Source organism: Xyrauchen texanus, chromosome 49 (genome assembly GCF_025860055.1).
Source record: "Xyrauchen texanus isolate HMW12.3.18 chromosome 49, RBS_HiC_50CHRs, whole genome shotgun sequence".
Lineage (NCBI taxonomy): Eukaryota > Metazoa > Chordata > Actinopteri > Cypriniformes > Catostomidae > Xyrauchen > Xyrauchen texanus.
The window spans coordinates 11,903,747-11,926,643 of NC_068324.1; the positions used below are offsets into that span (position 1 = coordinate 11,903,747).

Genomic DNA, 22,897 nt, shown 5'->3' on the forward strand with positions numbered 1-22,897 from the left:
CTCTGAACTGATAACTGAAATTGAACTGATAAAAGAATAAAAGCAAACACACCTTAATACACAAAACAATAAATATGTTAACAAAAATAATACCGCATTAGCACAATATTCAGCTAATTAGAATTTGAGAAATAGCCAATCACATAACCATTCAAATTTGATCACAAAAATCTGCATAATGTTTCTTAATAAGTCAGGTTAATATCAATATTACCATTAACTAGAAATGTTCCTTCTTGCTCTTCTTAGTTTTTTTCAATTTCTTTTTTTTTGGGGAGTCCAATTGGGAATTGTCAAAATCCCTGGATTTTTGGAAAAGATGCACTGTGTCTCAGAACAGGACTACACACCATGAAGATAAACTGATTTATGCTGTAAGAAATGTCATTGAAACTGTCATTCTTTAATTTCTTTTTCCACTGCTGCATCCCTGCAAATCGTCTGTATGTTCAAAGGCCCCTCTCTGAAAGGAAAATACGTAACACATATTCAACAGAGTGAACATGCTGGATTGCTTATTTTGCAGACCAGGAAGGAATGGTTTCGGCAGCAGCTTTTTGGTGACACCAAAGAGTCAGTCAAGGACGTGATGCTATATCATGGCATAGACATTTTTTTGTGGCAAATGTTCACAAATTAGTGAAATATGGCTCAGAAATTCTACATCTGCTCTTAATGTGTAACATGACACGTGTAGTTCAGTCAAATCTTAATTTTCAGATTACTTTACTGGTAAGTTTATCTAAAAAGTAATCACATTACTAATAAATTGACTTTTAAGTTACTTTCTAAACTTTCACTGAAAAGTTTAAATATTTCTGCTCAACAAATTCAAAATAATGTCTATATTACTAATGTATGAACATATGTATTCTTATTGTACAGGTATTAAGCATAAATGTTTTTATTTTAGAAGTATAGAGACTAACGCAAGTAATTCAAAACTGAAATTCAAAAACTGTAATCTAATTACAAGCATTATGGAGTGGTGGTGGCGTAGTGGACTAAAGCACATCACTGGTAATCAGAAGGTTGCTGGTTTGATCCCTACAGCCACCACCATTGTGTCCTCGAGCAAGACACTTAATCCAGGTTGCTCCAGGGGGATTGTCCCTGTAATAAGTGCACTGTTATTCGCTTTGGATAAAAGCGCCTGCCAAATGCATAAATGTAAATGTAAATGTAAAATTTCAAATGTAAAGCATTGCACTACTTTTTTGTCAGATTACACCCTAGACATATTGCAGGTCTGTTCTGATAGGGTTGTGTATATCATAGTTAGTATAACAAAATATGTAAATAGCCTTATTAAGCTACCAGAAAATGTTTAAAAGGTAAAGGTACCAGAAAGCTGCCTTTTTACTGGGTTTCATTTAAATGAATGAAGGCTTCATGGGGATGTCACTGCTACGGACCACTACTGCTGCACATGAGCATGCAGTGTCCAACTTTTAGGATACAGAGAGGTTATTTTTTAAAGTAGTGTTTTAATATAAATGAATTACAAAACTGTTTCTGCTGCAAAAGGTCAATAACAGATGGAAATGACTTGTTGAAATGCATCCATTATGCAATTTTGTATGCTTTTGTTCACTATATATACAGTAACATTACTTGACATGTATTTCCCAAAATAGAGTAGGTTTTCTTAACCACATTTGTTTTAGGTTACACACTGGTAATTATGAGGGTATTCTGCTGTAAATGTGGTTTATGAGGACAGCCCTAGTGTCCTCGTAATTCAAATGGTTTAAAAAACATACTAAACCACTTTTTATATTTAAATGTAAAAATGCCAAAAGGTTTCTATGATGGTTAGGTTTAGGGGTAGGGTCAGGGAATATAATATATGGTATTTATAGTATAAATGGATAGTTCTCATAATGATAGGAGTACCAACATGTGTGTGTGTGTGTGTGTGTGTGTGTGTGTGTGTGTGTGTATGTACGTGTTCACACACTTAGCTATAGTTTTGGGACAAAATCTCATTGGCTCAATAAAAAAAACAAAAACAATTCAATCAGATTCGCATCAGCTGAGTGTCTTCTCCCAAGATTTCTTCCTCATGCTACTTATCATCTTAGGGAGCTTTTATTTGCCATAATAACCTTGGCTTCATGCTAGGGCTCTGTTTTTGTAAAGCTGTTTTTGAACAGCACGCTACTGTGAAAAGCACTATACTGACAAACTGACTCTGTCGCCTAACACAGAATCAACAACACAGTTATCCTCAGGATTGAAGATGCAAATTGTTACTGATTGTGTTTAACACAGAGAATTTCTTCTGAATCAATCAAAAGAAAAAAGGCAGTTTCTTGATGGGCCATTTCCAATGTGTCCATCAGAATAACTTATTTCTGGCATCAGAAAACCATATCCTTTATACCCTCTAAGCTCTGGGGAGACTACAGGCACCTCACTGGAGCCAGAGCTGCTCTCTAAGTCTGGGCATCATTACATAATCACATGCAGGATTACTAAGTGTGTTTAAAGTTCATAGTGTTCCCCATTCATACAATGCAAGTGAATGGTGGCCAGAACTTTAAAGCTCCGAAATGCAAATTAAGGTAGTATAAAAGTAATCCATACAACTCATATGCTAATATGTTAAACCCATGTCTTCAAAAGTGATATAATAGGTGTGGGTGAAAAACAAATCAATAGAACCAGAATGTGAAAGTGGAGATTTATAGTAAAAAATTACTTAAATATTGATCTGTTTCTCCCCCACACTGATCATATAGCTTCTGAAGACATGGATTTAACCACTGGAGTCATGTGGATTACTTTTATGCTGACTTTATGTTCTTTTGGAGCTTAAACATTTTGATACCCATTTACTTGTTTGTATGTACCTACAGAGCTGATATAATCTTCTAAAAATCAACAGTTGTGTTCTGCAGAAGAAATTAATACACATCTGTAATGGCATAAGGGTAAGTAAATAATGGAATAATTTTCATTCTTTTAAGTCTTGTTTTCAGAGAATTTTAACACAATATAGTGGGATTTAACCTTAAAATTCCAAAGCTGTAAATATAATTTAATTAATCGCATCGCCACCAGGTGGGTATGTCTTAAAAACCAAGCCTATACAATCTAAAGGGGTCCAATAGAATCGATGTAGAATCTTAAATTGGAGCCTTGCATTCCTAGACATAGACTTGACTTTTTTAGAATCCTAGCCCACACCCCCTCCTCCAATACCAAGTTAAAATTTGTCTCCCATAATCTCCTGATAGAAGTTGAAGCTCCGCCCCTCAGACTCTACTGTAAACCACTTTGTTTAGCCTTCATCATTTGTATTTTAGTGTACATTTTTACTTCTATAAAATATTCATTCTTAGTGGTATTTCGCCAGTACTGTAGGTGGCAGTCATTTGTGTATATTTTCTGTATCCCAGAGCTCTTGAAGCACGAATGAAAGAGCTTGTCAAATGTTTCTGAAGGTAAGTTTACGTGCTGCTTCAGTCTCGCGCTGTTAAAGACACTGCCATTGGACGAGGAAGTCAAAAACTGTAGTTATAAAGTTCCTCTTTCAAACAAGTGAGTATCCTGAAATATGGGTGAAGTTCTGTCGCGGTCATGTCAGTTTGTTGTAGAATGATATTTCAAGTTTGTATTGTGTTTGTTTGCGGCTGTGTTCGTTTATAAGAAGGCAGTGATGGAGTGCTGCTGCTACAATTGTTTCGCACTTGTCAAGTGACTCGGTAAGAGGCTCATTTGTTCCTCTAATACACCATTGTGCAGGTTTTTTTTTTGTTGTTTGTTTTTTTTTGCAGTTTTATATGTATGTATGTATGTATGTATGTATGTATGTATTTATTTATTATTATTATACAATAATATTTTATTCCAGAAATAATCACTATAATTTGACTTGTGACTCGATCTACAATTGTTTACAAATTGCTTAATCAAATACACATTGATTAGGAGCTGTGGGATGTGTCAGAAATTAGGTTCAGTGAATGGCATTCCTGCTTGCATGACTTCTTGTCATTGGTTTATCATGCATGTGTCCACCAGCATGGCATTTGGGCAGTGTGTGCCCTGGCCTCTGGAGGCTACTTTTAAGGTAGTGTGAAAATGCTGGCATCGGTCTGACAGCTGCAGATCTGCCTTTCCACACTGGGACACTCTTGATGTGGATACCTGCATGGCATGTTTGTTCAATATGGTTAATTTGTTAGGTTGGTATGTGCTGCATACAAATGCCTATGAACCTGAAAATAGACCTGAAAAATGTTAACAACTGTCATGTAATGACAGATATTGGACTGAAAAGCATTTATGTTGGGCTGGGCAAAAGTATTTGAGCAGAAGTTCCCAGATTGATCCTACCTGAAGCTTCTCGAGTATTTCTACTATAGGAATATAATAGTATAGTAAGGCTCTTTACTATAGATAAGTAATAATTAACCTTTTTAGTTAATTATCTATGATTTTGGACCAGTTAGTCAACTTTGTACATTGGGCATTTTAGCCCTCTTCATATTCATGTTAATTGTGGAAGCTTTTTTGACTGTGTCTTAGAGGTGCACAAATTTAAAGAAAAAGGAAAAAACATTTTAAAGTTTTACTCTTAAAGAAATGAATGTATGTTCAAATACTTAAATTTCATATTAAGAAATATGTATGTCTTAAGTATCACAAAGTGTCAGTGCAGGTCCAAAACGACTAAAAACAATTAATTAAAAATAATTAATTAAGTGTACCTTTTAAAGGAATAGTTCACCCAAAAAAATTTACATTTGTATATTTTGAAAAATATATTTTTGGGACTCTTCTCTCCCAAAACCGATTGAATCATATGGATTATTCTTATGCTGCCTTTATGTGCTTTTTGGTCACCATGTACTTGCATTGTATGGAACCACAGTGATATTTTTATGACAGAAATACCCTTATAGTGACTGTTTTCCAGGCATAATGAATGCACTTCACAGGATGTGGTCTCAAAGGTCAGTGGATCTCTCGGTGAGTAGCTGCTGTGTGTGTCACGGTCCGGTTACCTTGACAGGTTGGGGTTCTGCCTGATGGGACCATGACATCATTGTCCCTTGTCTGTATTTGTCAAAGTGTGTTTACATTTTCCCCTTGTCTGTTTCAGGTGCCGCTGGCATGCTGAATCAGCGTTTCCATGGAAACCCTGATTGTTTCCTCGTTTCTGCCTGTGTGTCGGGGGAAATTGTTGCCTGGGCTTGCTTAGTTTGAAAAGGAAATTTTTTTGGTTGTAAATAAATCCTATTGAACTGTCTCTACACCTTTCTGACAGAATGAGCCATCCACACACAGACCCAGCTGAGGATTCATCTCTTCGCTCTGCCCTCTTGCAGCGAGAAGCCCTGCTGAGGTGACACCAGGAACAGATTTCCGCTTCAAGCCACTTTTGGAGAAGATGGAATCACAGCTTTCAGAACTCACCGTGGCGGTTCAACAGCTCCGCCCATCTTCTGATTCTGGCTTGCCTCAGGACACACCCCCATCGGCTTTGTCGGCTCCCCATGCCCAGAGAGGCACATCTGTCCCTCCAGCTCCGTTCTCAGGTGAGGGATCCTGTAGTGCCTTTTTGTCCCTATGGTGTGCTGTTCTTCACAGCCCTCTGCTTTCCCAATGGAGAGTATATAGGTGGCTTACAGCATTCTGTGCCTTACCGGAAAGGCTGCTGAGTGGGAAATCGCCATTTGGGACAACGAATGCCCTTGTTCCACTTTGTTCCTGGATTTCAGCGCAGAGTCCTGTTGAGTGTTCAACTCAGTCATGCTGCAGTGTGATGAACCTATCAGCCTCAAGTGCCGTTCCCCTGTTTCTGTCTGCACCCATGGTCACTGATGCCGCTTCCATGCCACTGCCTATGTCCACGATCACGAGGGCCATTTCCACGGCCAATGAGCTAGCGCCCACACCTGCCATCTCCAACGAGCTAGCGCCCACATCTGCCACGGCCAACGAGTTAGCGCCTACACCTGCCACGGCCAACGAGCTAGCGCCTACACCTGCCACGGCCAACGAGCTAGCGCCTACACCTGCCACGGCCAACGAGCTAGTGCCTACACCTGCCACGGCCAACGAGCTAGCGCCTACACCTGCCACGGCCAACGAGCTAGCGCCTACACCTGCCACGGTCAACAAGCTAGCACCCACACCTGCCACGGTCAAACGAGCCTGTTCCTGAGGCCTCGTCCGTCCCAGAGCCAGTGCGTAAAGCCTCATCTGTCCCAGAGCCAGCATCCTTAGTCATGACAGCCATTCCCACAGCAGTGCTCATGGCCGCCAGGAGTTGGAGGGCTCATGTTCCCCAGGGGGCCCCGGCCACGGAGCCTGTTCCCCAGTCGCTGCTAACGCACTTTGCCAATGAGGCCATTTCCCAGTCGCTGCCAGCGCTCCTGGCCACGAAGGCTGTTTCCCTGTCACTGTCAGTGGCTATTGCTACAGAGGTCGTTCTTTTGTCCCTACCTGTGTTCACAGCCATAAGGCTGTTACTCTGCCAGTGCCCACAACTACAGAGGTCATTCCCCTGTCCCTGCCTGTATTCACAGCAACGAAGGCTGCTCCCCTGCCACTGTCAGTGCCCATGACCACAGTGCCCAGTCCCCCATCCCTGCTCGTACTCACAGCCATGAAAGCTGTTCCCTTGTCACTGTCTATGCTCTCAGACTCGGAGGCTGTTCCCCAGTCACTGCCTGTTCTCACAGACTCTGAAGCTGTTCCCCAGTCACTGCTTGTTCTCACAGCCATGGAAGATGTTCCCCAGTTGCAGCTGCCAGTGCTCATGTTCACGGAGGCTGTTTTCTTGCCGCTATCTGTCCACGCCTGAGTGTCCATGCCTAAGCTGTCCACGGCTCTGTGACCTGAACCCCCCCGAACCCTGTCCAGCAGTTGCCGCCAATTTCACTGTCCCAGTGCCCGGTTCTGTATCGCCAATGCCCTGAGGCCTCCTCCCAGGCCGCCAGACCCCTCCCCTTTCTGTAAACTCCCTCCCTGGTTTCCCTACCTTCCCTCCCTGTGGTGTTTCACATTCTTTGTTAAGTGTTCATGTTTGTCTTTTTTCTTTTCTGTTTCATGTTCCTGTTGGGATGCCAGGAGGTGCCTTTTTGAGAGGAGGGGGGTCCTGACATGGTCCTGTCAACCTGTTCAGGTTGAGTTTTGTCTGACGAGGGCCATAAAAGCATCATCTCATGTCTGTCTTGTGTTTCGCGTATGTGCTTTGTGTGGGCACCCGTGTCCGGTGGTGGGTTACCGCGGTGGGCGAGTTGCCGCTGTGCACCCTTCGGTGATAACACGATCCTGACGCCTTGCCAGGTTGTTTTTTGTCTGACGAGGACCGTGACATCATCATTTCTTGTCTGGTTTTTTTCAAAGCGTGTTTACGTTTTGACCTTATCTCTTTCAGGTTCTGATGTCATGCTGAATCAGCGTTTCCATGGGAACGCTAATCATTACAACCTTCAGCTGCAATCAGCACCTGACTCTTGTTTGTTTCCCCACTTATTTAAATCCCCTCGTGTGTCATGTTGAGGTCGGATCTTTGTTATTATAATTCTTACTGTGATTGTCTATGTGAATGTTTTACTGCTGTGTTTCAAAGGTGTGGTTACCTTCTGCTTCACCCGTGATCATCGCCCATTCATTGGAGGAGGCATTCCTCGTTTCTGCCCGCGTGTCGGGGAAACTGTTGCCTAGGCTTGCTTAGTTTGAAAAGGAATTTTTTGCTTGTAAATAAATCCTATTGAAATGTTTCCTCTGCATTTGAGTCCTGTCTCTACACCTCTCTGAAAACGTGTTATGATGGATTCATCATCACGGGAACGAGATCATGTTGGCATATGTTGCTGATATATTTTGGTCTCCGGTCTGTTTCCAGTACCGTAAGACATTGCCTTAACTGGCTCTGATCCAAGGCAGCAGAAATCAAAGATTCCTTCAGACATAAACATTACTAAAGTTGTCAAATAAAGGCAATTTTTTTTTTTTAAACATGTTAGACATTTTCATAATGTATATAGAATGCTGCATACTTGAATACCTGGTGTCTTTGACATGTTTGATTAACACTTAAACTAGATTGCTAAACACAGGCCAGGCTCTGCAGAAATATCGGACTGTGTTTTCCGGTGGATGATACACACGTGTGATATTTGACAGAATTTATTTTCTGAAATTTGTCTTGGTTTTAGATGAGTGAAGTGCATGTTAAAGGTATATTTCATTCAAAAAATTATATTCTGTCATTATTTACTCACCGTCATGTTTTTCCAAACCCATCTTCTACATTTTACAGCACTGTAAACAATAATGTTGTCATTACTGGAAAAATCAAGCTGCATTAATTAAACATTACATGAAATGTCAAGTTTTGGGTGTATATCTCAAATACCTATATGTTCATTGAACTTATTTATCTTAACCTATAGACTGTAGTGTTTATAACTCAAACATTTGACCTACCTGTGTTAATACTTACATACATATTGTTTGGTCAAAGGAAACATATGGGGCCTTTTTAATAGTCGCTATTAAGAATTTATAGAGGTTTTAGCTCTTTTGTAATATTATCTCCCGCCTTTCGCCCAATGTTAGCTGGGATAGGCTCCAGCCCCCCGCGACTCTGTAACAGGATAAGCGGTTGACGATGGATGGATGGATGGATGGATGGTAATATTATCTATGTTTTGTTGCAAATAGTTGTTTCATGAGATGACACCATTAGGGTGATCTGTGTCCCCTTTGTTCAAGTTGGACCCTGTTAACTCTATCTCAGTTCTCTTTGTGCATGTGCAACTGAAGTACAGGAATAGATGCATTTCTGTGGGGAAATCATTTTACTTAATGATTTGTGTTGAATCAGTTATAATCTTTATTTAAGTTGTGTGATCTAAATTTGAATCGATTCAACTAAAACGATTAAGTAGAAACATCAATATTTAGTAAATCTTAGTTTAGACTACTTGCATCTAGTTATCTCAAATAGTTCATTCTATTCATTCTAAGATAAGTGAACTTAATTCCACAAGTTTTGGAGATGCCATTACTCAATTCAGTTGAGGGATCAAGTTTACTTGAGTGGAGTGAAGTCAACCTATTAGGGGTTTCAGTTAACATTTCGTAGTGCTCACAGGCTGTCAAGCTCCAATCAAAACAAAAAGCACCTTAAAATTAGTACATATGACTGGTGCTTTAGGCTATATTCCAAGACTTCTGCTTTGTTTTTAATTTAAGATCATCAAAAAGCATTCAAAAGAGCTATATCTTCATTCTATCTTGAATTATTCTGGTCTATGATCTGGTTTGTAGCTTTAACTGTAACTGATGGTAACATTTATTTATGAGTTAGTTTATCTCTATTAGTGTTCCTTGACCTTGGGTCGCTTGTGACGGCTTCCTCTCAATTTAATGTTCCCTGTCAACACATCCATGCTGTGATGAGTTATCTTTGAAAGCCATGGACTGCAACATTTGATCCAAGTCTCTCAACCCTCCCCAGGTTCACCTCTGCCTGGGGTCTGGGGCTATTATTGGTGCCTAGGTCACACATGAACTGTGTTTGCTATATTGTAGTATTCTTACAAACTGCAAAACATGGTTACATCAGATGAAATGTTTCATATCTTGATATTTTGATGAGAGGTGCACTGATACCAATTTTTGAAGGCCGATACAAGTACCAAGTACCTAGATTTGGGTATCGGCCGATACGAGTACCGATACAAGTAGCTTTGTGTTTGTAAACGTATGCCATTCTATATGCATTTGATATCTTTATTTTGTCAATATTAGCATTTTCAGTTTTTAAAAATAACAATTCAGGACTATTTTAATAGGGTGTAGCATACCTTTAAAAGTATCCCAGCTAACACATAGGAGAGGAAAGTGCAGCTTTATTATTCTTTTGGTTTTGTTGCTTTGAGCCTGACTGAGTTGGACATCTGTTTGATTGCTTTATACAGTGTTGTTATTGGGCTGAAGTAAAGTGACAGACAGTAACTCCAAACACCTTTTCCAGCTTCATCTTTACACATTAAAAATAATTTTTTGGAGATGCAGTTTCTGGCATGAGTCTGATCATAGCATGAGTGAGAAAGAGAGAGAGAGAAGGCATTTGGATGTGATATAAACCATTAATATCAAGTAAAGATGGATAAATAAAACTGATGTTGTAGATTTAAATGGTTTAAACTAGATCTGTCAAGAACGTATCGCATGTTTGTGTTGTTCTGTCTGCTGGATGGTTGTTTTCTTCACTGTATAAACTACGCATTGCTCATACAGCTGAAATTTCAATTACTGCCCTCTGGAGTTAAACAGTTGTACTACAAGCTTACATTTCTCAGTAATTTTCCTTATTACGGTCCAGTGACATTGCGATTAATTGCTTTAATTTTTTTAACGCCTTATTTTTAATAAAATGCGTTAAATTGACAGCCCTAGTTTAAACATTTTACAAATTTTCTCATGTTTTCAAACTGGTCTTAAAAGCACTATGCACACATGTGCAATCACGTCATTAAATTAATGTACTCTTACTGGGAAATATGAAATGATGACACCGAAACAGAGTACGAGTATTTACCCCCAGGATCAGCTCGATACGAGTTCTACCAAATAGTATCACTGCACCTCTCATTTTGATGGAAGTTTTATTCACCATGTAAAAACTAGCCTCTGCATATAGTTAAGAGTGAGCTACAGTGCACAATTTATTTTAAAGGAACAGCTAGCAGGCATAGCTAGCATGACCTTACAGCAACCTACTGTGGCCTGTACAGAACTGTATCAGCATGGGTATGGAAATATGATAATGATATACAGGATATGTTGCCAACAGACTGCACTGCATTCTTTCCGATGCATTCAGCACACTGGAAGGCATGAAACACCAAGGCATTGCTCTAGAAAAGTTGCTATAACTGTAAACAGGACTTGCATAACTAAAGAAGAACATACTCTTTGAATGCACACAAGTGCAAATGTTTGGCCCACATGATGGAAGTTAAGGATGATTCATGTTGACTTTTAGTGCATTTTAAAAGACTAGTGCCTTCTTGTTTACCATTCAAAATGTAATATTGCATGTTGGATTTGTTTTTATTGCAGATAGAATCCTGAAGTTGGCAATTCTGTCATGATATTATTTAGGATGAGCTCAAAACCTGTTCTTGGCTTTCACTTGGAAGGATGACACCAAAATCTTTGTCAGTATTTAAGTCAACCTTGGCTTGGAAGTAATCTCTGGACCTTCATCTCACTGGATTTAACACCTCATCTATCTAATGGTTCCACCACTGAGATTCAGCATGAGATGCTGTGCTGAGAATTTGACTGTTTGACAGAGACTCGACAGAAATGTCAGAGTCAAGAAGGCAAGGGATGAGTAACTGTGGACTCCCCAGGTTTTTGGTTGGTTGTGAGGATGGTGACAGCAGAGAACTGGAAGACAGTGACATGAGAAACATCTTCGGGCCTTATGGAGATGAGGAGGATGATGAGGATCAGGTAAGAAATGCCTTATGGATATGCTGCAATTCTTTTTTTGACAATAACAAAAATGAATCTAAACATTTATTGACAGCAGGCTCTACTAATATAATGGACATACAGATAATAACAGTGAAAGTCTGCAACAAATGAAAGGGACTGCAAAATAAAAATATTAAATATAAAAGTAAATAAAATAACAGAAATATAATTTTTACTTTTTAATTTAATTGAATTTGATTTGACAATTTCAACAAGAACTACATAAAGTAAAAGTATCATTACTTTTACTTTATGTAGTTATTGTTGAAAGTGTCATAGATGGTCAGATGAAGTGAAGTGAAACCTGGATGTTAGTTTGTTTAAGGATTGCTAGTTAGTTACAGTGTTCTTACAGGTAACGTGAGGTACAGATTGAGTCACAGTTTGCAGAAGTCAATGGCATTTAAATAAAGGCATTAGCTGGATTTCAAAAGCTGTATCTAGCCTCAATATGTTACAAAGCTAACACATATTCCCTTCCTCTGCTGTCAGTCAGAGCGTCAGATCGTGGTGGGGATTTGTTCCATGACTAAGAAGTCTAAATCCAAACCAATGACTGAAATAATGGAGAGGCTCTGTAAGTTTGAGTACATCACAGTGGTGATTTTTCCAGAGGAAGTTATTCTCAATGAATCAGTGGAGAAGTGGCCCCTGGTTGACTGCCTCATTTCCTTCCATTCCAAAGGTACACCACAGTTTCACATGCCACCATAGAAGCTTCATGTCTAGATGTGTCGTGTTGTTTCGATGTTCTTTATGCAGACTTCAAGTCATGTTGGAAGGATTGTGTTTATAATTGGTCATAATTAAGGTGCAATTGGGAATGCTGACTACAATTTATACATGCTGTAAGAGCTGTTTGCTCATGGACCCATGTTTGAATCCGGAATGGGATATGTCCCATTCCCCCCTCTCTCTCCCCCATGTCTGATTGTACTGTCCTATAGGAGTAAAGGCTTAAAGCCTACAAATAAATAAATAAATAAATAAACTAAGCTTCCTGTCTTTGTCTTAAAGGAGAGTAAGAAATATGAAACATGACCCAACCCATCTGTTTTTTTTTTGAGTGTGTTTTTTTTGACTAGTCAAAATTGACTTGAAGGCAGCATTAGCATGGAAATTATCTTGAATTAAAGTAATTCAGTTTAGTTAAATTCATGGAGTATAATAATAATGTGAAATCTTGAGAATGTATCAGTTTTTTTTATTGTTTTGTCTCTTCTTGAAGGGTTTCCCCTTGACAAAGCAGTGAGTTATACCAAACTACGAAACCCTCTCCTAATCAACGACCTCAACATGCAGTATTTCATTCAGGACAGGTGTGGATAATGTAAAATAAAATGGATAAAAAAAATCTTGATAAGAAAACCCTTTACAAAAAATCTTATAGAGTTAATTGGTATAGTTATTTTTTTTTAGGAGGGAAGTGTACAGGATTCTACAGGAAGAGGGCATTGATCTTCCACGCTATGCAGTGTTGAACCGGAACCCTGACAGACCAGAGGGTAAAGGTCATCATTTTGCCACTATACTCATATTAATGCATGTTAAACCATAACTTGGTGTCAGATTCCCCATTAATGTGTTCCTGTTTTGTGTGGTGTTCAAAAATGACTGCAATCAGCAGACTTAACACGTGTTAAGTTCCTCAAAGATAGATTGTAAGGTTGAGACATTTTGATTTCTTTGCGACATCAGAGTGCAACCTGGTGGAGAGTGAGGACCATGTGGAAGTGAATGGAGAAGTATTTCATAAGCCATTTGTGGAGAAACCCGTCTCCGCAGAGGACCACAATGTCTACATCTATTATCCAACCTCAGCTGGAGGGGGCAGTCAGCGTCTCTTTAGAAAGGTAAAACATGTATAGTTGCAGATATGCTTAATAACTTTAGATATTTATGGTGTTAAACTCATGGCTTCTTTCCTGTAGATTGGCAGTCGAAGCAGTGTGTATTCTCCGGAAAGTACCCTAAGAAAGACTGGGTCTTACATCTATGAGGAATTCATGCCCACAGATGGCACAGATGTAAAGGTTTGTCTGTTTTTCTACTTCTGTTTACACCTGGTATTTACGTTTTTTATTTTTATTTAAGCCCTGTCAAAATCATGCAATTAATCGTGTTTAAATATTTTAAATGACTAACAGCACTAGACTACATATTTAACTCTCTATGTCAGTGAGTGTATTTACATGCACAACAATGTGCTGGTAACTATCCAAAATTAGCTAATTTTAAACACCTGACAATGCAAGAAAACCGTGTTTATGACATTTAAAAGTATTGTTTTTTTGGTTTTTTTCAGTTTTGATGTCAAAACATTTAACAGACATGCTCTCAATGCCCGTAACAGTATTTACATGCAACGTGAAATCTGTATAATGGGCAAAAATTGATGTGTGCAGATAAATGTTTTGCTTACACTGATAAAAAATAAATGGCTGTTAAGACTGTACAGGTTCTTGCACTGAAAAAACCTAGAAAAACAGAACACAAGATGAGATGTGTTTTAAGAAGTTGACATGCTTTTTTTTTTAACCCAAAACAGTGTCTAAAAAATCTGAAAAAACTGTGAGATCAAAGACATACATCTTGCTTATTTTTACTTAGAAAAACAATGGGAAAGCAGTGCAGATGGATGCAAAACTGGTTAGTTGTGAACAGCCTCTATGGCATTAACAGGTCAGGTTATTAGGCAAAATCAGTGTAAGATCATGCATGTAAACATGCTTAGTGTGTTATATGGAGGTGCTAGCCATTTGCATATGGACATTATAAGGAGGGCTGGATAAGCAACAAATTTTCATTGTTAATTTTTGATTGGTGTTGTAGGTTTACACAGTAGGGCCCGATTATGCTCATGCTGAGGCACGCAAGTCTCCTGCTCTAGATGGGAAAGTGGAGAGAGACAGTGAAGGGAAGGAGATTCGCTATCCAGTGATGCTCACCGCAATGGAGAAACTTGTGGCCAGAAAAGTGTGTCTTGCGTTCAAGGTAAAACTCTTAAATGAAAAATAGATTGTCAATAGTTATGGACGAAGTATGTTCAGAAGGTGTCTTTTTGATAACATCTTTCCAACACAGCAAACAGTCTGTGGTTTTGACCTCCTTCGAGCAAACGGGCACTCTTTCGTCTGTGATGTAAATGGATTCAGCTTTGTAAAGAACTCCATGAAGTACTATGATGATTGTGCCAAAGTCCTGGGGTAGGTGTGTTGCCATCTTCTCTATATTTGCCTATGTAACTCATTTCAAGCATTTAAACATAATCCTATAAAAAATTTTTTTTTTAATATATACATTCAGTTTTTAAGAAGTTGCAATTGCAAAAATATTTGGATATTTTAACGCTCTTTTTTACATTGATATCTTACCCTCAGGAACATGGTGATGCGAGAGCTGGCTCCTCAGTTCCACATCCCCTGGTCTATCCCCATGGAAGCAGAGGACATCCCTATCGTCCCAACTACCTCAGGAACCATGTGGGTGTTCCACTCTGTCCTAAAGTTATACATTTATTTCAATCTTATAGCTCTTTTTTTGTAGATTGTGCATTACTAAAAACAAAGATAAAAGCAAACTGATTGTTATAGTGTTTTTGTTCGTAAAGTGGAACACATGAAGGATTAAAGTTTTGTTGTCTGAAGGATGGAACTCCGTTGTGTTATTGCTGTAATTCGTCATGGTGACCGTACACCCAAACAGAAGATGAAGATGGAGGTTAGGAATGCCCTGTAAGTATCTTACAGTGTAAGTCTGTAGCCTTGTAATAATTTATATTTCTCTGGTTTTCACGTGTTCTATTTCTCTCAGATTTTTTGATCTGTTTGAAAAATATGGCGGATATAAGAATGGGAAACTCAAACTGAAGACACCCAAACAGCTCCAGGTAGGTCTACTAGTTTACAAAAATAACTATATTATACAAAGTCATACAGTTATATATTGTAAGTGGTGTAAATGTAATGTTAGCTTGAACACATTACTGACATGTGCTACTTGCTTTAACATTTATTATTTAGCAGGCACATTCATTCAAAGATGTATAAATCAAAATAATATTGGTAGAAGTGATGAATCCGAGGGAGAAAAAATACAAGTACAAAACCACATTTTAGTTGCATACTAGGAAAGTACATGGCTAGAATGAATGCAAGAAATAAAGTGATTTATCCATTTTAGACCAATCCAGGCTCCGGGACTGGAATTTGCACAACTGGGTCAAAATGTCTAGCAGGATTGATCTGTCTCTGTCAGGTTGCATGTACAGCGCTGTGAAAAAGTATTTGCCCCATCTTGATTTCTTCTGTTTTTGTATATATCTCATACTAAATTGTTTCAAAACTTTTTCAGCAGCATGAAATTGGCTCAAAGGTCTCACACACTAGTAGGCCTATCACGATAATTATGTTATCGATTTATCGAACGATATATGGACATGACCTCGATCATTTTCGCTGACCTCTGTATTGCCCATTGTGTATACATGCGTTTTTGTTTACATAAAAATTGATGTCATCAACATTTTAGCCAGCCAAGCGGATTCTGTCCTCTCGTCTGCTCTCTGTGTCGGAGGCGGGGCTAAGGCAGCTCTTCCACACACACAGAGTGGAAATCAACAGGTGAAGATTATGTGTTACTTGAGGCTAAAAGGTGTTTTTCCCAACAACTGCATAATTCCAGCCAGAAAGTTTGGAAGAATAAGTTCAAATGGACTTGGTTTAAAAACTGCATTCCAAAGCTGGAATGACATTGTGGGAACATTTTGGCTTTAAGCCGAATGAGAGAGGAGTGCCCATTAAAGTGAATGAGCTGGTATGTGAACTTTGTTTCAAAACAGTGGCAAAGAAAAGTGGTAATAAAAATGCTAATCTAAAACATTACCATCCCATCCAATTTTCTGAGCTGGTAATAAAACCCGCAGTTGGAGTTGGAGAGGTGCCTTCCTGACTTACATTTTTTTTTTACATTCCAATTGCAATGTCTGAATATTCTTAAGAATTAAAAGTTCATTGCTCTTTGAAAGTGTGTACTTGCATTATTATGCTATTATATTATCATTATATCAGTGTGATAGTATGGTCTTAAAATGACAATAATATCTTTTATCGCAATTATTTCTGGGACAATATATCGTCCAACAGAGCTAGTAGCAAACTATGCCAAAGATGATATTCTAAAAATAAATTTCAGAAATGATGAGGGAAAAGGTGAAATACATCAGTCTGGGAAGGGTTACAAAGCTATTTCAAAGTCTCAGGGACTGCAAAGAACGGTGAGAGCCAATATCTCCAAATGAAGAAAACTTAACATAGTAGTTACCCTTCCCAGAAGTGGTCGACCTTCCAAAATTCCTTCAAGAGCACAGCAACAAGTCATCTAGGAAGTCACAAAAAAGCCAAGGACAACATCCAGGGAACTGCAGGCCATACTCTCATCAATAAATGTCAGTGTTCATGACTCCACTATCAGAAAGACACTGGTCAAAATTGCCATCCATGGAAGAGTAGCGAGGCGAAAACCGCGGCAAACTCAGAAGAACATTAAGGCTCGTCTCAATTTTGCCAAAACACACCTTGATGATCAAAATTAAAGTTTTGGAGTGGCCTAGACAAAGTTCTGACTTGAACCCAATTGAGATGCTGTGGCAGGACCTTAAAAGGGCAGTTCATGCTCGAAAATCCTCCAATGTTGCTGAACTAAGTCAAGTCAAGTGTTTTTTTTATTGTCGTTCAACCATATACAGTTAGTACAGTACACAGCAAAATGAGACAACGTTCCTCCAGGACCATGGTGCTACATAAAAACAACATAGGACAAACACAGAACCACATGAGACTACACAGATTAAATAACATTTCTACATAAAGTGCACGTGCAAATGTGTGCAAAAAGTACAGGACAGTACAATAAATTACTAAAAGGACAGGACAATAGACACAGTAAGAGACAGTGCAGCGCCGACCAGTACAAAATGACACTTTCTAAAAATGGCAAATGTAAACATAACATATTATGAAATAGTGTTCTATGCACATAGCAGTTATTGAGGTAGCAGCCAGGTATAATGTGACAATGAATTAAAGTGCAACTCTGGACATGTGCAAAAGTTGGATGGTGTACAGTTGTGTGTGTGTGTGTGTCAGTCCAGTCTCTGAGTATTGAGGAGTCTGATGGCTTGGGGGAAGAAGCTGTTACACAGTCTGGCCGAGAGGGACCGAATGCTTCGGTATCTCTTGCCAGATGACAGGAGGGAGAAGAGTTTGTGTGAGGGGTGTGTGGGGTCAATGCTGGTTGCTTTGCGGATGAGGCGTTTTTTTGTAAATGTCTTTGATGGAGGGAAGACAGACCCCGATGATCTCAGCTGTCCTCACTATCCTCTGCAGGGCTTTGCGGTCCGAAACAGTGCAAGTCCCAAACCAGGCTGCAGCTGCTCAGGATGCTCTCAATAGTCCCTCTAAAACAGTTCTGCAAAGAAGAGTGGGCAAAAATTCCTCCACAGTGTTGTGAAAGTCTGATCTCCAGTTATCGGAAGCATTTGGTTGCAGTTATTGATGCTAAAGGTGGCACAACCAGCTATTTGGGCAGTTAATTTTTTACATGGGTGATATAGGTGTAGGATAACTTTTTTGCTTCAATAAAAAATAACTGTATTTTATGTTTTCTCAGGTTGCATTTGTTTTATGTTATATCTCCTTTGAAGATCTAAAACCATTTATCATGACAAATGTAAAAAAATAGAAGAAATCAGGAAGGGGGCAAATACTTCATTGTTCAATTCATCGTTGTGTGATATGAACACATGCAATAAGATAGGAATGCTAATAAATGATCATATCAAAAGCGTATTTAGGGTTTAGTTTGACAATGAACCATTTAATCAGTTGATTTAGGCTTAGGGGTGTTTTGATAATCTGCAGAAATATTGTCTTAGCAGAAGCTAATTAAGTCATGATGATACGTCACTATGAAAACCTAAAACTAAAACTGTCTTAATTTACTCACCCTCATGCCATTTCAGATGTGTATGACTTTCTTTCATCTGCTTAACACAAACAAAGGTGCCAAAATGTTGAAGCTCCAATATCCACATAAGGGCAACAAAAAGTAGTCCAGACAACCCTAGTGGTTAAATCCATATCTTCTGAAGCGATATGATACGTGTGGTGAGAAATAGATAACAATTTAAGCCCCTTTTTGCTATAAATGATCCTCCATGCTCAGTCAATTTTCACTTTCACTTTCTCCTTCTTCTGTTTTTGGTGATTCATATTCTTCATGCATATCGCCCCCTACTGGGTAGGGAGGAGAATTTTAAGATAAAAAAATTCTTCAATATTGATCTTTTTCTCACCCACACCTGTCATATCGTGTCTGAACATATGGATTTAACCACTAGTGTCATATGGATTACTTTTATGTGGATTAATTTTATTTATAATTATTTAAATTGAATGATTTAATCGTTATATATTGAGTTATTGTTATTTGGGGGCTTTTCATTGTAAATATTTATATATGCGATTAGTTGCGATTTATTTCAATTAATTTATCAAGTCTTAAAACACTATTTGATGTGTGGCAGGAAGTGCTGGACATTGCTCGTCAGCTTTTGGCAGAACTGGTCCAGCACAATGACTGTGAGATCGAGGAGAAGAAATCAAAACTTGAACAGCTGAAGACTGTTTTGGAGATGTGAGTAAGCTATGCAAAAATGTATATACAACTCTGTGAGTTTGGGGACAGCTAATGTACAAACACCATCATCCCCTGGGATCACTCTCCATGATTGTTCAGATGTCACAATTTCCTTCCTCCCTTCCATCTTCTGCTCACTTATCAGAAAATTCTCAGTCCTCGTTTTACATTTTAGAGAACAGTGTCATACAAAAAATATATTTCCCAGGCATGTATTATGGTTTTTGACCCAAAAATGAAAATTCTCTCCATTTATTCACACTCACACTCATGCAATCCCAGAAGTTTATGACTTAAACTCTTCTGCAGAACACAAGGATATTTGAAGAAAATCTCAGCTCTGTAGGTCCATTCAATGCAAGTAAATTATGACCAGATTTTGATGCACAACTCACTTCCTCTTCTGAAGTGATCCATTTGGTTTTGGGTGAGAAAAGATCAAAATGTAACACCTTTTACACTATACAGCTTTACATTTACAGTCTCCTTGGTGATCATGATTTCAAGCTCGATTACACTTCCTAGCACCATTTAGTGCTCAGCTCATGGGCAAATTCCAATCAAAAGTGATCATCCCTATGCCCTACTCACTATGAATAGATAAAGTTCTTGATGTGGGCACTCTGAAGGGAACATGGCATTACAGTCTAAATGTAGCCTTCACTAAAAGTCTTCAGAAAGGGCCCTTTATGAAAATGTGTTACTTTCCTGCTTTTGAGATGTGTCCCCTTCACGAAGTACCCTTCAAGTGTGTAAAAATGCAGTTTGGAAAACGCCCATGTGTTAAGCACTAGGGAGTGTAATCGAGTTTGAAATCATGATTGTGCCTAGAGACTGCAATGGCAAGATATACAGTGAAAAAGAAGTCGCATTTTGGACTGTTTTCACCCAAAACCGATTGGATCGCTTCAGAAGACATGGATTAAACCAAGGAGCTTTAAAGTACCCTATCAGTTAGCATTCCCATTCACCTCTATTGCGATGTGGCTTGCTCTACAGCCTCAGAAAAATTAAGTCTTTACAACACAAAGTGTGCCCGTTAGTAATAAGTAAATATCTTACTGATGGATTTTTACAACAGACCCCATAGAGTGACAATTAGCACAATTAAAAGATGCATATTCTGGCAAGTAGTCTTTCAATGCAAAATAAAATACCAATCCTGACAGCCACTATCAAGTTTATACTACACTAATTAACTTTTTCTCTTAGTGCTGACCCACTGTAATGATCATGCACAGCAGGTGTACATTAATACAAATACTACTAATTCATTTTTAGAATATTTTAAATACTATTTAAGAGCTCCTTGATTTCTACAAATAATTTTTTACATTAATTTATTCACCTAATAATCAATTTCATAATCATTCACCAAATTATATCTTCTGTTTTAAAAATGGCATCATTTTAGATTGATGAATCATGAATGATGCATTATAAATTAATTCACTTTATAATTTTTAACACATTGCTATAATAAATATTGTTAAAATAACCATTACGCAAGACTGCAATATCAAGAGTTCCCGTTTGTTTTTTTGATTACTCAGGCTCTCGAATGAACAAGATATGCATGTGAAGTGTAGTAAACGGGTGTCTCATCGTCTTTTACTGTCTGTCAAACAAGGATGTGAACTAAGTTTGTTTCTAACTTCACACGAGTGGGCTCGAGCTTGAGCTGTATGAGACGGGGAAAAGCAAGTAAATTTCATGCTTTCAGCAGCCCACCAAAAATAGATGTAGTAATGTAATGTTTGTGATCAAACTTTTTGATTTACAGATCAAAATGTGTTCCTTTTATTACTCTAAATATCCACTTTCACCTTTACATCTGAAATTCACATGTGGTGTCTGTTTAGTTTCATATTCACATCTGAAAGTGAAAGTGACGTGGAGATTTATAGTAAAAAAGGACTTAAATATTGTTCTGTTTCTCAACCTATTATATTGCTTCTGAAGACATGGATTTAAACACTGGAGTCAAATTGATTACTTTTATGCTTCCTTTATGTGATCTTTGGAGCTACAAATGTCTGAACACCATTCAATTGCATTGTATGGACTTACAGAGCTGAAATATTCTTCTAAAAATCTTTGTGTTCTGGAGAAGGAAATAAAGTCATACATATCTGGGATGGCATGAGGGAGAGTTAATGATGAGAGAATTTTCACTTTTGAGTAACCTGTGAAGCTAAAAAATTTGATCAAATCAGACAAAATATTTACAGCAGCAGGCCAAAGTATATGAACCCTTACCTTGATTTCTGCATAAATTGGTCATATCTACATAAATTATACTGTGAATGTTTACAGTGAAAATGTATCATTCTTATTTTTAGGCTGTTTGTCTATTGTTGTGACTTAGATGAAAATCAGATCAAAGACCAATTTATTCCGAAATCCAGGTAAATCCAAAGGATCCTCAACCACATTGCTATTAAGTCTATTATTTGAGGCATGACCATCATGGATACTTTAATCTGTCTAGTAAAGAAATACATGTGATGTTTGATGAACAGCTGACTGTATGTAACTGACTCTAGTGTGAACTTGACTCCTTAGATGTCCTCATATGGATCAGTTTCTTAACTTCATTCCCTTTCTCTCTCTCTCTCTCTCTCTGTGTCCCTCTTTGTGTCTCGGCCGGTCTCTCCAAAGGGAATCCAGCCTGAATGATAATCAGTGCGCACCATCATGTCTTTTTAGAAAGCAGGCAAAGTGGATCATAACCCTCATTAACCTGAGATTTTTTTTTTTGTGGAAATTACTGACATATTAATGAGCGCTCAGACATTTATCATATTTTGGAGATGGATCCCTCTGTGTGGTGTCTGCATGCCATTTTAGAAGTGTTTCTAATCTCTCCTGATTCTCTCATGTTCCTTACACCTCTCACCGAGCTCAAATGAGGCACCTAATCAACACATTATCAGTTGTTCAGGGTTATAGATTAACTGAGGAAACAGGTGCTTGGGGAAGAGCTTTGGTTTGAGATGATCAATCTTAATACTGCAGAACAAATGGTTGTAAATTCACTCTACATTTTAATGCTTCATCTCCAAACAAATTATTTTTTTTAAAGATCTTTCATTAAATAATTGAAAACATCTTTCTAGAATTGCCCAGTGTCTGCTGTATTGAATAACTTTAAAACGTTGCAGTGTTGTAGACTGTCATGTTTTATTCTACCCATAGCCTGTCATTCCCCTAGATACAGCCCTAGTATGACATACATTAACCCCTGTCAGCTTGGGAAGGTCACCCAGACACATGTTTCCAGAAACATGGAAACCACTGAGCACCTGCTAGCAGTTTGAGCCTTGTGCTATGACCAATGTGTGCTGTCTGTGTTTTTTCAGTGGGAGAATGCTTATTAAGAGGGGATGGTATTTCCATGTCCCCTGCCCTTTGTATTGTCTTTCAGGTACGGCCATTTCTCAGGGATCAACAGAAAAGTGCAGTTGACTTATCTGCCAAACGGACAGCCCAAAGCATCAAGTGAAGAGGAAGGTATATACAGTATGTTTAGAAATGCATAATGTAAAGAAAATATGGTAAAACTTTGCAATAAGGCTCTATACATTAACATTCTGACTGTGCATTATCTGGCTAATTACACAGTAAATTGCCAGATAAATAAATAAGTGGACGTTGAAATTATGTGAAAAGAAAGAAA

The 22,897-nt window shown here is 38.4% G+C and overlaps 1 protein-coding gene across 8 annotated transcripts in view; it reads left to right on the forward strand.

The window, feature by feature from the left end:
• The first annotated feature begins 3,428 nt into the window (after positions 1–3,428).
• LOC127640308 (inositol hexakisphosphate and diphosphoinositol-pentakisphosphate kinase 1-like) overlaps positions 3,429–22,897 on the forward strand; it is a 50,340-nt gene continuing 30,871 nt past the window's right edge. For 2 of the 8 annotated variants that reach the window (XM_052122771.1, XM_052122772.1), the window contains exons 1-14: positions 3,805–5,549; positions 11,098–11,496; positions 12,013–12,205; positions 12,749–12,839; positions 12,940–13,025; positions 13,219–13,373; positions 13,452–13,553; positions 14,353–14,514; positions 14,605–14,726; positions 14,901–15,002; positions 15,168–15,254; positions 15,334–15,409; positions 19,106–19,215; positions 22,646–22,731. In XM_052122771.1, the coding sequence (XP_051978731.1) occupies positions 11,347–11,496; positions 12,013–12,205; positions 12,749–12,839; positions 12,940–13,025; positions 13,219–13,373; positions 13,452–13,553; positions 14,353–14,514; positions 14,605–14,726; positions 14,901–15,002; positions 15,168–15,254; positions 15,334–15,409; positions 19,106–19,215; positions 22,646–22,731 (1,522 nt within the window). In that variant the 5' untranslated portion in view covers positions 3,805–5,549; positions 11,098–11,346. Of the gene's footprint in view, positions 3,547–3,800; positions 5,550–11,097; positions 11,497–12,012; positions 12,206–12,748; positions 12,840–12,939; positions 13,026–13,218; positions 13,374–13,451; positions 13,554–14,352; positions 14,515–14,604; positions 14,727–14,900; positions 15,003–15,167; positions 15,255–15,333; positions 15,410–19,105; positions 19,216–21,879; positions 21,904–22,645; positions 22,732–22,897 lie in introns of those variants that run through there. The other 6 variants (XM_052122765.1, XM_052122766.1, XM_052122767.1 and 3 more) reach the window with 6 other exon arrangements.